Consider the following 11,770-nt stretch of genomic DNA (forward strand, 5'->3'; position numbering starts at 1 on the left):
AGTTTTTGTCCCGCCTTTGTAGACAGAACATCTGAAGAGCTGATGCTTCTGTTCAGCTACATTCTAGTGTTTTATTGGTCTGGTTAGCTGATTGCACTGATCGGTGTGGTACACCTGTACACTTTATTGGTGCAGGTTGAACCCAGGTGGTGTTTAAACATAAAACGGAAGCTTCAGGAGGTAAAAGCCACAGTTTGTTCCACGCTGTCCTCCACGGTAGCCACAGCTTCCACTGTGGATGATGTCTGGCTTCATGTGCTGTGTAGTTCCGTGACTCACCGCTTGTGTATGCGTGCGCCTGTCTCTACATGCTCGTGTCTGCCTGTGTCAGTGCTGCCCGGGAGTCCACAGCCTTCTGTGTTACTGTGGGGAAGTCGTGGGTGCTGCAGCTGGCGTGAGGAAGCTACACGGATTGGCCGCTGTGTGTTCTTTCTGCTTTCTCTTGTGAAGGGAGGAGGAGTGTCCGGTTAGGGGAACATGATCTTCCTCACACGCTGAACTCGGAGGAGTCCAAACTGGACGGAGACGAGACTTCAGGAGGACAATGTAAGTGAATACGGAGGAAGTGAGGAGTCTCTCTGGGATCTGCTGCTACTTACACTCACTCATTCAGACGCATCCACACGTCTAGTGATGGATGCAAGTCTGGTCTGTAAGTAAAAGTAATCTGATTACAGATGTACACCTTTTAGGTAACAGACTGTTAGATTTGAACACGTACAATGATACAAATACAGGCCAGAGTCCGCAGTAGAGCTGTAGAGGTTGAACAACAGCAGAATAACTAAAGATCTCAGTCAGCACCGAAGGACAGCTTAGTGAGGGAGCCTCGTGCAGGGGGAAATACTTCCACAGTGTTGGAGCCACGACTGTGGAAGCTGCTGCATCGCTGAGCTTGTGTTGCATGTGTGGAGCAGGGAAGCATCAGCTGACCTGAGAGAGCGCTGGGATGAGTGCAGCAGCTCACACAGATAGCAAGCACTGATGGCTGGATTCATGCCACTGTGCCTCAGCACAACGTTTAGCAAGTGAGCTGCTGTCACCTCTATCATCATCATCGTTGTGTAAACCACAGTAACGAATCTGTGTCCTTATTCCTGTTCTGCAGGTTCAGCTTCAGACTCGCCTACAGTTTCTCATACAACCTGTTCCAGTTCTGTGGCCACACGTGGATACTGGCTAATACTGTCGCCAGGTTTCTCATGTTCGGCCAAGGTAAGGTTAGGAAAACTTACCAGTCTCAGTTAATCTGAATTAGTCTGACTTTTCCAGGAAGTGAACGGTCTGTGGAGCAGCTGTGCAGGTCAAAGTAAATAATAAAGGCGCTAAGATGGCAGTGCTACCCTGAGCGATGGACCGATGCTGTACGGACGCTTGGACCGATATAGAAAAACACCCAGCTTAGACTCCAGGCTCGGTTTGATCAGGCCGTCGTTTAAATCTCATTAAGCCTCATCGAGCTAATTTATGTATTTAAGAAAAGGTATTCAGACATTATCTGCTTCCCCCAAATCCTCCTGTGAAAACTTGAGTTGCAGAGCTGCATCAGAGGAGTTCATGGAGCAGCAGCCTCCTGCTAGTCTGGCTGTTAGCGCTCTCACATCATGTTAGACTGTGTTTTCTCCTGACGTTAAACGCTTTCTCTCAGAGCTCTTTGACGTGGTATCATTTCTTTGCCTTCGTTCGCTTGTTGCATGAGGTTGCTGTGGGACACAAACAGGGACCGCGCTGCTCGTTTCTCTGTAAAGGCTCATTTGCTGCTGCTGAGTGAAGTTTCCAGTAAACACAGACATCGCTCCAAATGCTTCATAAGTTGACTAAGAAGTATATTTCCAAGTTAGGACTGATGAGCATCCCGCACATGTTGTTTGTGACTGCAGATGCTTTGGCCGACACCTTTTACTCTGTGGGCTTTGTGATGAGTCTCTGCCAGCTGCTCTCCATTCTGGAGCTTTTCCACATTGCGGACGGCATCGAGAAAGCCCGACTCCTTCCTCGCTTCATCCAAGTGCGTACGCAGCTCAAAGTTTAATGATTTTTATCATTGTTGTTATCTTTGATTGATGCACGGACACGCTGTCTTCCTGCTCCTCAGGTGATGGAGAAGAACCTTCTGTTGATTATGATCATCATGCTGGAGGAGCTGCAGAGTAAACCGGTGGTGTGCGTGCAGCTCTTCTTCTGGAACGTCCTGGACCTCCTCCGGTAAGCACCGCAGGTTTTACAGTGATGCACAAACACATCGGCATTCAAACTTCAACTTTACTTTGTTAAATCATTTTAAAAGCACAGGATGCAGAGCTTTAAGAAGCTTTTAGCTCCTTACAGTTGAACAGCACTGCCTGGACCTGACCTCTCAGCACTGATGCAATTATTTTACTGATGTGTCAAACTATGTGCATATTTTAAACCACGGCGGTCTCACTTTCCCTCTAAGCAGATACCCAGGGCAGGAACCCCCCCCTAAACAGCCAGTTTACATTCCAGTGTGAGATCCACTGATATCAGGTCGCAGTGGAAATATCTTTGGTTATTTCTGTGAAAAAGAAACCAAAGAAAAAGAAAACATGTTGATACAAAACCAAGCATGTCTGACTGGAGCTTTAATGAGTGTTGGTGGAGCAGCTTATTATTTACACCAGCGGTCCCCAACCTTTTGCACCACAGTCCGGCCTTTAAGGTGTTGCAGATAAACACAACAAAATGAAACCAGTACCGAAGATTTATTCACAACACAGGAAGAAAACAGAGTAACAATAAAAACCACAGCGGAGCCTGAAACGACTCAGGCACCGGCCCGTGACCCGGCGTTGGTGTTCTGATTCATGGTGATCTCCATAACACCGGGCCCAGGCCTGAGGAGGGAGCGTATTTACACACACATAATACTAATACGAACAATGATGATCTGTGCTGTAGAAGGTTAACGTGCTCACACACTCACATCTAAATATTTGAAGTGCAAACATCCACATTTGTTCCAATGCTGTGGACAGACTGACTGTTCTGAAGGCACAATTTCAACAATGTCTCTAATAATGATAATAATAATAATAATGATAATATCCTTAATGCCGTATTCGTACTACACCATATGTAGCTGCATTGTGATATACGACGTGATGATTTGAGTACATTTGGATTTCCAGATGCAAACATTGTTTCTCGTCCAATAAGCTGTGCCTGTGGTTTGATGACAGGTATCCTCACGAGCTGCTGTGTGTCATGGATACGCCGTCCAGCACCATGCTGTGGACTCGCTACACGCTCTGGATCCCCTTATACATCCTCACAGTCATCGTTGAAGGTGTTGAATCATTACGTTTCCATCTTTTATTCCAACAAACTGAGAGCTGAGCTCATAAGTACTTTGACTTCTCAACATTAAGAGGTTCATTGTGTGGTCAGAGTGTTGTGTAAGGGAAGTGCTGGGAGCAAACAGGAAATGTGTTAGCCAAGCAGAGCTGATGATATGAAGCCAGGAAATGAGCACAGTGCATTCCAGCTGCAGTGAGTAACCGTTGTGCTGCCTGTAAGCAGAAGTGCTGGAACGTCCTGTATATCAGTGACACACAGGCCAACAACACTGTGATAGTGGATGAAGTCAAAGCGTTTGTTCCCCTTTTTGTTTCTCTCAGCTGCCACCATCTATCAGGCGCTGCCTTATGCTGAGCAAACGGCCTCCCAGTCGTGTCCACTCAACTCAACGACAGCTCCAAACAGCCACCTCCCCCTGGTGCTGGCGCTCTACCTGCCCGCCCTCACTCTTGGTAAGACGGAGAACAACCCTTTGTGACATCACAGTCACCTGACCTGCTGAAACGCAGCACGGCTGCACTGATCCACGATAGTTTGAGTCCAAGCTCCTCCTTTACACTTATGGTCACTGCAGTCGTCCTCCGTCAGCCTCTACTTTGATTAGCTGTGGTTGTTTCAGCTTCTTTCCCCCCGCGTGCAGCCACGTTAAAGCTTTTCTCGATAAATCAGACTCACTCTTGGTGGGCATTGATCTGACTCTGTCCATATTTACACACACCTTCCCCGTGCAGCTCTGGGCCTTTTTACTTTGCGGTCAGTTTGACTCTGACTAGTTGCTTCATGCAAATACAGAACAAATGATGCTTAAAGTGACTGAAAGCTCTGATGCCAGTAAAGTTTGAGTAATCATGTGGATTAAACGTAATAAAAGCTGTAAAACAGATTAAACTATACATTTCATACTTGCAGCATCGGCATTGCAACGTTGCAGAGACAGTTTTACTTTTTTCTTTAGATACTGCATAATCGTTACATAACTAAGACATATGTTACCGTTACTAGTTTTTTAACATGAGGTCACTGTTGTGGTCCTCAGTCGCTCGTCCTTGTATGTTAAACATGCTGGTTGGACGAGGGTTAATGAGGCGGTTAGTCGTGCCGTTGTCAGGCTGATAGAGAGACACAGAGGTCGGTCGCTTCAGTAACACGACCTAAATCCACCTGAGCTAGAACACTGAAGGAAAAGAAAACCATCTCAGGTTCTCCTGATTTGTTACTGTTGGAAAAACTACGTGTGACAGTTTCCTGAGGAAGACTAGGACGATGAAGAACAGTTACAGGCCTCACTGTCACATCATCATAGTGTCCGAGCTTTCTGACCAGGTCTGTGGTGACAACACTGAGGAGGATCTTCTATCTGGGGATGTTAAACTGGTGTCATGAATGAAGTTACTGTGTAACTGTACAGTAACTGTGATGTAAAGCACTGTTTGGTTTTTGGCAATGTTTTCAGGAGCCTCGCTCACAGTCGGGCAGCTGCTGAAGGAGAGGCACCACCACCTGGAGAAGTGGAACAGGAAGAGGAAGTAACATGAAGTCACAGCTCGCTGGAGTTACGGATGAAGTCGAATTTAACGATCTGCTATAAAGAGAGAAAAGGATGTTCTAAACCCAAAATGATTTGTTGCACTTTTATTGACAGCACAGATTCCTACAGTACAGTTACTGTCTAACATTAAACATGCCCACAGCTCAGACCAGCAGCCGTGCGTCTCTTTGTGTACGAGCAGCAACGCCTGAGCAGGACACCGAGGCTCCTCTGGGCTACCAGCCGTACGCTCTGGTCCACACGGCTTTCTTCTTGAACTCTGCAGAGGACTTGAGCGCCAACAGAGCAGCTGAAAGGAAGCACAGGAGAGATCAGAGGAATCAGAGGGATCAGAGGAATCAGAGGAATCAGAGAGATCAGAGGAATCAGAGAGATCAGAGGAATCAGAGAGATCAGAGGAATCAGAGGAATCAGAGAGATCAGAGGAATCAGAGAGATCAGAGAGATCAGAGGAATCAGAGAGATCAGAGGAATCAGAGATCAGATGGCTGTTCTGAAGGCCAGATCATTTGTTTCACCATGATGTTTGAGTAAACCTCTCTTAAAGTCAGTGTTGGTCAAGTTACTTGAAAAAAGTAATCAGTAACTAATTACTTCCCCAAAAAAGTAATCCTGTTACTTTACTGATTACTTATTTTCAAAGGTAATTAGTTACTTAGTTACATTTTAAAAACACGATTTCCAACCTGAAGAGGTGATAAAGCGATAGATCTTTCAGCCCAATTCTACTTTTTCTGCATAATCCATCATATAAAATGTAATCAAATGGAAAAGTCTCTTTTTAAAACTTGTTTTATTAGTTTTAATCTTTTAACTTTATGCATCAAGCAAAAATTTAATTATATGCAACATTCTCTGACTGGAAGAAACATTTAAACCTATTTTCTGCACGTTCCAGCACATAAAATAAAATATTTTGTGTGTTTACACTCAGTCTTTCAAATAGATGCAAGTAAAACACAGCAGAAAACAAATAAAGTCAAAGACTCAGCGGTCCTGTTGCTCTATTTTCACCTGTAAAGCAGGAGTGGGGTAGGCGGAGGTTTACCCTGGTGCAGGTGTGCCGCGGTCAGTGGAAGAATCCGCGAGTGACTTTCCCATCACGTGGTAGCGTAACAGGGTCATAAATCACATCTTGTTATAACCCCCAAACCGTTCCTGTTATACCTGACTGTTAGGACCTCCAAGCCTGTAGTTGTGTTCATTATCAGTTAGAGCCCCCCCTCATTGTTCTTCTTCTTTGGTGCAACCCTATAAATACAGTGCACCCCTCTGGCCCCTCCCCTTTTCTACAATGCCCCTGTGGGAGCGCTGGGTGTCATTTCTTTCCAACACTGTAAAACACACATATAATGCATATTTAGCCACCCTGATGTTCCTGATTGCAATTTTAGTTCGGTTATCGTCATCATTATGCCTGTTTTTGTTAGATGCTATAAATGTGTAGTATGTGTGTGCCACAGATGTGTTCTAGGGAACGTGAACGCATGAATATATACTCCTTGCTAGCTTGGAAGTTGTGGTGGGTTGAGCTAACCCTCTTCCTGTTACTGTTTGTATTTGGTCGTAGGAGCTGGAGCGGGCAAGCTATTTACTTGGAGGTCTTTCTTTTACCTTACAGTAGCTGCTCGGTGCTTACTCTGAGGTTTAGGGTTTTTTTCGCTGTAAAAAGAAGTTTTCTTCCCACACACAACGGACGCTAATGTTTGTCCCTTTTTATGGAATCAAACTCAAAGTAAGGTCAGCGCTTCCACGCTTTAAACGCTGCACGCTCATACTGATCCACTGTTGATCTGCACACAGCTGTTGTCACTAACCGCGCACTCGCTTACGTCACTGTCGTGAGACATTCTCGCAAAGAATCACGGTTTTAGTAACGCAGTAACGCAGCGTTCCTACGGGAAAGTAACAGTAATCTAATTACCATTTTTGCAATAGTAATCCCTTACTTTACTCGTTACTGGAAAAAGTAATCTGATTACAGTAACGCCTGCTCTTTCCACACCTTGTTTTCTGACAGTGCTGTCAGCTGTGTGTCAATAAACATGGTGCCTTAGTTCTCATGTAAAGACGGCCACAGATGAGGCCTGTTAGCAGAAGCTCGTTTGGCCAAAAACAATTACTGCTAACAAACATCACTGCAGCTGTGTATATAGAGCCGAATCACAACAGTCCCCCTCTATGGTAACGTGATATTGTGAGATAACCTGCAGCAGTGCAGAGAAACCCTAACAGTCCAACGACCCTGTCTGAGGACGTGGTGAGGGAGGAGCTCCGACACAACCAGGTTCATGGAGGCTATGATTGGTTGGACTGCTCTGTCTCTGTGATCACTGACGGAAATATTTCAGCAGAAACTACAAACTGCTTGTGTCTGAGCTGAAATTCAGGCTTCTAACCTGAACGCACACATTTGCATCCACAGCAGTGCGATGTAAGCACAGAAAGCTGTGCGTGGATGAGTAAACCGCTCAGAGAAGAACAGTGCTGCATAAGAACCAGTGCATGAAACACACGACACATTTCACAAGGAGACCCGAACATACAGGCTTTACCACGAAGCTTTAGCTTCTGGGGCAAAACCAGTAAAGAAGAAACAACAACCCCGCCCTTCGATTTTAGACAGCCTATCACTCCACAGCAGAGACGCTGTCGTTCCCAGTTGCTTCCACTCTGTCACCTCAGCTGGAGTTTGTGTTCAGGTGCCATCCTATCAGCAGCACGTGCTGTAGACGCTACCAAACACCCGGCTGCTCGGGCTTTTACACCTGTGGCCACAGAAGTGACTGAACACCTGCACTCAGTGGTTTGGAGAGGTGAGTGCTTTTGGCTTTACAGTGAAGTTTTTACCTGGAGGATGTAAGAACCTGACAAAACTCAGGCCAGGTCTTAATTTCAATGAGACCTGCACAAGGACAGTAATAATAATAATCTAATTAAACTGTTCATTTAGGTGTGATTTAAATCCAGCTCAGCTGTGTTCAAACAGGATTTCACTGTTTTGATTTCATTAAGCACTTTGTGGAGACAGCAGTCTGTGGGTAGTGCTGCCATGCGGCTCAAACAGAGTGTGTAAGTAGGAAAAAGGCTGCTTTGTTCACCTTTGGCTGTGCTGACCGTTGATGCTGACACGCTCTGCTCAGGAGCTTCCATGATGCTGAGCAGCCAGTCTATGAACTGAGACACACACGGGGTCATCCCTTCTGCACGTTTACAACGAGTGAAAGTTGAGCTAAAGTTCAAAGTTCACAGCGCAAACACTGACCTTGGGTGTTTGGCTGCTCCAGGGCTCCTTGTCCAGGAGCCGAGGGAGGCTGTGGGACATCGCTAACAGGCACTGGGACAGGGCGCCGTCCACCGACGACTCCTCGCCATATAGACCGTGTGTTAGAGCCTGAGGCTTGGGGGCTGGCTGCCATGGAAACCACTGGACCCGGATGCCAAAGAGGAGTGGCATGATGTGGTCACCCCAGGAAACTACTGCAGCAGCAAAGAGCTGGAACAGGAAGTCGGTGGCCTGCAGAGCAGACTCAGTTAGAAACACGACACAGAATCTGCTTCCACCAACTCAAATACACAGAAGAAGAAAACAGCAGCAAGCTTTCCTCTGTCGGTGATGCTCGAGAGCAGCCTCGCTGCCATCACTGTAGTAAACATGGCACCGTCATGGTGGACCAGCATTTAGCTAAGCTCAGCTGCTGGGAGGAAGAGGAGGATGTGTGGGAGTCACTGTGGGTCACTCAGAAACATACCGATCTGGTGTCTCCACACTGGACGTCTGTTACGCCGTAGGCAACATTTCGGATATGTCCCATCAGCTGCAGGAGCCACTCCATCCGTCTGGAGATGCCTGTGACAAAGAGCGAGCTCAGCATGCTGACTAAATGACAACCACCATGATAAAACACACAGGTGTCAGTCGTCTGTTAGATCAGAAGAGATCCACTTTCCACGCAGTAGGAACGCCTTCCTGTCTCACCTGTGTTGATGCTGGTTGCCAGGCGACACTGGTAAAACGTCTGCAGGAGGAGCCACCCCACTCTGCGGCTTGGCCAACCACGGAGGACCCCAGCAATGACATCATTAAGACTAAGGAGGGGCACTCGTCCCTGAGAGGTCAGGTAGGCTAAGATGAAGCAGGTCTTCTCCATCTGAGTCTAAACAGAGCGCAGAGATGTTAAAGCCACAGCACACGCTCCTCCCTGAGCCTGGTTCTGCAGGAGGTTTCTTCCTGTTAAAAGGGAGTTTTTCCTTCCCACTGTCACCAAAGTGCTGCTCATAGGGGGTCATATGATTGTTGGCTTTTCTCTGTGTTATTACTGTAGGGTCGACCTTACAGTATAAAGCACCTTGAGCCGACTGCTGCTGAAGTGAACAAAGTAACCATGTGAGGAAGACTCCTCTAAATTACTGAAAGCTTAAATACTATATGGTTACATTTGGTCAAACTGAACGTTTACTCCTTTTAGAAATGCACGCTTTCAGAGTGGGCCCCCTGCTGGGCATTAGGAAGAATGCAGGTTTTACTGTCCACACACTGACAGCTATAAATAATAAAGCAATATGAGCTACAGGTGACTGGAATTAATTCCATTTCTCCTTCCACTACGAGACCAGCAACATGTGTTTTACCCTGTAAACCAAATGTACTTCTGCCCACATGGAAACAGTGGACGTGGTCCCTCTGTTCATTTTCTGCTGGGGTTATTAAGACTGTACCTCAGACACTTTCATGATCCTCTCAATCTCTGTGTCAGACATCTCAGACAGACACTTGGCCACGCCCACATACAGATCCACCTCATTATCCTGAAACAAATGTACAAGAAATCAAACACAAACATAAAAATTGTTATTTTTTAGTTAAAATGTCTCATTTAAACAGCTTTGAACCTGTGTTCATGTGTTAAAGAGGCAAAGCTGGATGCCAGCAGGGCCCAGCAGCAGGACGAATAAAAGGCTTTCATTGTTAGACTGCACAAAGTCAGGGTTTCAAAACAGACAAAGACTGATTGAAGGAGATCAGCTGGTTTCACAGAAAGGTGAACAGAGCAGGCTAGCAGGTTCAGCTATTAGCAGCTGTTAAACTGAGGCGAGCTGAGGCGACACACACCAGCGCGCATATATCATCAACTAAATTATTCCAGCCATTCAAAAGCTGAAATGTAGCCACACTGGCATCAAGTAGCATGAAACACGACCACTGTGCTGTTCTTCAGACTGAGGAGATTAATGATGCCACAGGTTCAGAAGCAAGAGGATTTGGACAAAGGCTAAAATGAGTGTAACTGCCCGTGATCCTTACACAACTTTAGCTATTTTTCCTGTTTCTTTTATTGTCCTTTGAACATGCTGGTCTAGATCAGCTCTCTCCTGTTAGTCTCAATGTGACGGCCTGTACAAACAAAGGTAAAAGGAGGTCTGGAGTGGCAGAAACAGCGACAGCTGTGTCACAGAAATCACTGTCAGCCAGAGCGAGCAGATGTGCTGGTTACAGCTGCATCATGGACCAAGAGGTCATGTGACCATGGTCCAGAGGTCTTCTTCTATGGGCAGAATCAGCTTTAAATGGACTGCAGCAAACTGTAAACACTTCTCTGACCAGGTGCATCAAACGTGACATCCTTCCTCATGAAGAGGAGGAGGAGCAGACCCTGCATCTCTGATGGGATGAAGGTCGTTAGTGTCTTTGGCACTGGCACACACATCTGTCTGACTACAGCCAGACTTCATCGTGACCTGCGTCTCACCTTTCTCCAGCTGAAAACATCTGGCCTATTAAGCAGCTGTTGTCCTACATCAGACCACCTGCTCTTCACGCAGTGCCACAGTTAGTCTGCACACACAGAGGGAATGCTCTGTGTCCATTCACTCAGTTTATCCAGCTGATACGTCCTGTGTGTTCTGCTACGGATGTAATCATGACTGCATCCTGTTTTTATGTTTGCAAACTTAATGTTGTCCTAATAAACCCAGACAGCCATCCCACCAACACATGTACAAATGTTTGCATGTTTCACTGAAGCACCCAGTTTGTATCCAAGAGTTCGACAGCTTTAACTTTTGAGTTTGACGACATCAAACGAACACTAACAGGAACCTGCTGCACATCATGTCTTTGCACTTGTTATAAACCTGACTGGCATTTCTATCAGGCCTCCTCATCCAACATCCATCAAGATAATTATGTATTACTTATGTCATTAATATAATAACTGAGCACAGGAAACAGATATGTGAGATACAGACAGGGAGGGGCCAGAGCTCCCTTTGAAGTGAGCTGTTACTGTAACTGTTACAGTTGCCACTGCTGTTATTATGATGCTGTGTTTGGCCTGTGTTCTTACAGCTGAGCTAACGATGGGCTGAAGCTGCTGTGGTGAAGAGAAAAGCTCATTTCCAGCCGAGCTCTGAAGCTCTGCACACCTACAGCATGTGTCACAGCTTCTTGCTTTGAATGAAATGGGTTTATGCTCCTGTTCGTGTCTGTGGGTGGACGGGAGCATCAGAGGATATCAGGATCCCCGAGCGTAAAACCAGGGACAGAGCCATGTATCAAAGAAAAAGCTTCAGCACTTAGACTGCACCTGGATTCGGTCGGGCAGGAAGGTGAAGATCTTCTCCGTGGCAGAGCAGAGGATGGTCCAGCAGCTGCTAGAGGGGTTTGGGAGGGCCATGGCCTGAGCCAGGCCCCGCAGCACAGAGCCACACAGGGACGCGCGCTGGGGTCGGAGGTCCTCCTGAAACTGCTGCAGCCCCAAACTCTCCACATACACCTGGAGCTTGTCCTCAGTCACGTGCTTCATCCACGAGCCCAGAGTCTCATAGAGGTGGGCCCGGGTCTGGTACTGGGGGAGACAGACAGCCAGTAAGGATCTCAAAGCCTTCATCATTGTAGCAGGT

The 11,770-nt window shown here is 46.6% G+C and overlaps 2 protein-coding genes across 8 annotated transcripts in view; one reads left to right on the top strand and one right to left on the bottom strand.

Moving 5' to 3' along the window:
• Nucleotides 1–5: 5 nt before the first annotated feature.
• Nucleotides 6–4,909, top strand: hacd4 (3-hydroxyacyl-CoA dehydratase 4). 2 transcript variants are annotated; one of them, XM_080893457.1, is made up of 7 exons: nt 6–652; nt 1,109–1,215; nt 1,881–2,008; nt 2,096–2,205; nt 3,201–3,307; nt 3,639–3,770; nt 4,772–4,909. In XM_080893457.1, exons 2-7 carry the CDS (start codon nt 1,203–1,205, stop codon nt 4,846–4,848), a joined length of 567 nt encoding a protein of 188 aa, XP_080749583.1. In that variant the 5' UTR covers nt 6–652; nt 1,109–1,202; the 3' UTR covers nt 4,849–4,909. The 2 variants fall into 2 exon arrangements, with proteins under 2 accessions (XP_080749583.1, XP_080749582.1); XM_080893456.1 differs by having other exon boundaries at nt 7–546.
• Nucleotides 4,910–4,935: 26 nt separating this feature from the next.
• The window catches only part of focad (focadhesin), a 32,669-nt gene continuing 25,834 nt past the window's right edge, over nt 4,936–11,770 (bottom strand). For all 6 annotated transcript variants that reach the window (XM_080892707.1, XM_080892702.1, XM_080892704.1 and 3 more), the window contains 7 exons: nt 11,455–11,715; nt 9,587–9,676; nt 8,847–9,024; nt 8,620–8,717; nt 8,133–8,384; nt 7,969–8,044; nt 4,936–5,156 (listed from right to left, as the gene is read on the bottom strand). In XM_080892707.1, coding sequence (XP_080748833.1) covers nt 5,083–5,156; nt 7,969–8,044; nt 8,133–8,384; nt 8,620–8,717; nt 8,847–9,024; nt 9,587–9,676; nt 11,455–11,715 — 1,029 coding nt within the window. In that variant the 3' untranslated portion in view covers nt 4,936–5,082. The remainder of the gene's footprint in view (nt 5,157–7,968; nt 8,045–8,132; nt 8,385–8,619; nt 8,718–8,846; nt 9,025–9,586; nt 9,677–11,454; nt 11,716–11,770) is intronic.

Source organism: Rhamphochromis sp. 'chilingali', assembly GCF_963969265.1.
Source record: "Rhamphochromis sp. 'chilingali' genome assembly, chromosome: 1".
In the NCBI taxonomy this organism is placed as follows: Eukaryota; Metazoa; Chordata; class Actinopteri; order Cichliformes; family Cichlidae; genus Rhamphochromis; species Rhamphochromis sp. 'chilingali'.

Excerpts from the sequence above, each read along its gene's own strand:
- hacd4 (XM_080893456.1), top strand. Across the intron at positions 2,009-2,095 it reads TCCTTCCTCGCTTCATCCAA|GTGATGGAGAAGAACCTTCT; the intron begins GTGCGTACGCAG and ends CCTGCTCCTCAG. Across the intron at positions 3,308-3,638 it reads CCTCACAGTCATCGTTGAAG|CTGCCACCATCTATCAGGCG; the intron begins GTGTTGAATCAT and ends TGTTTCTCTCAG.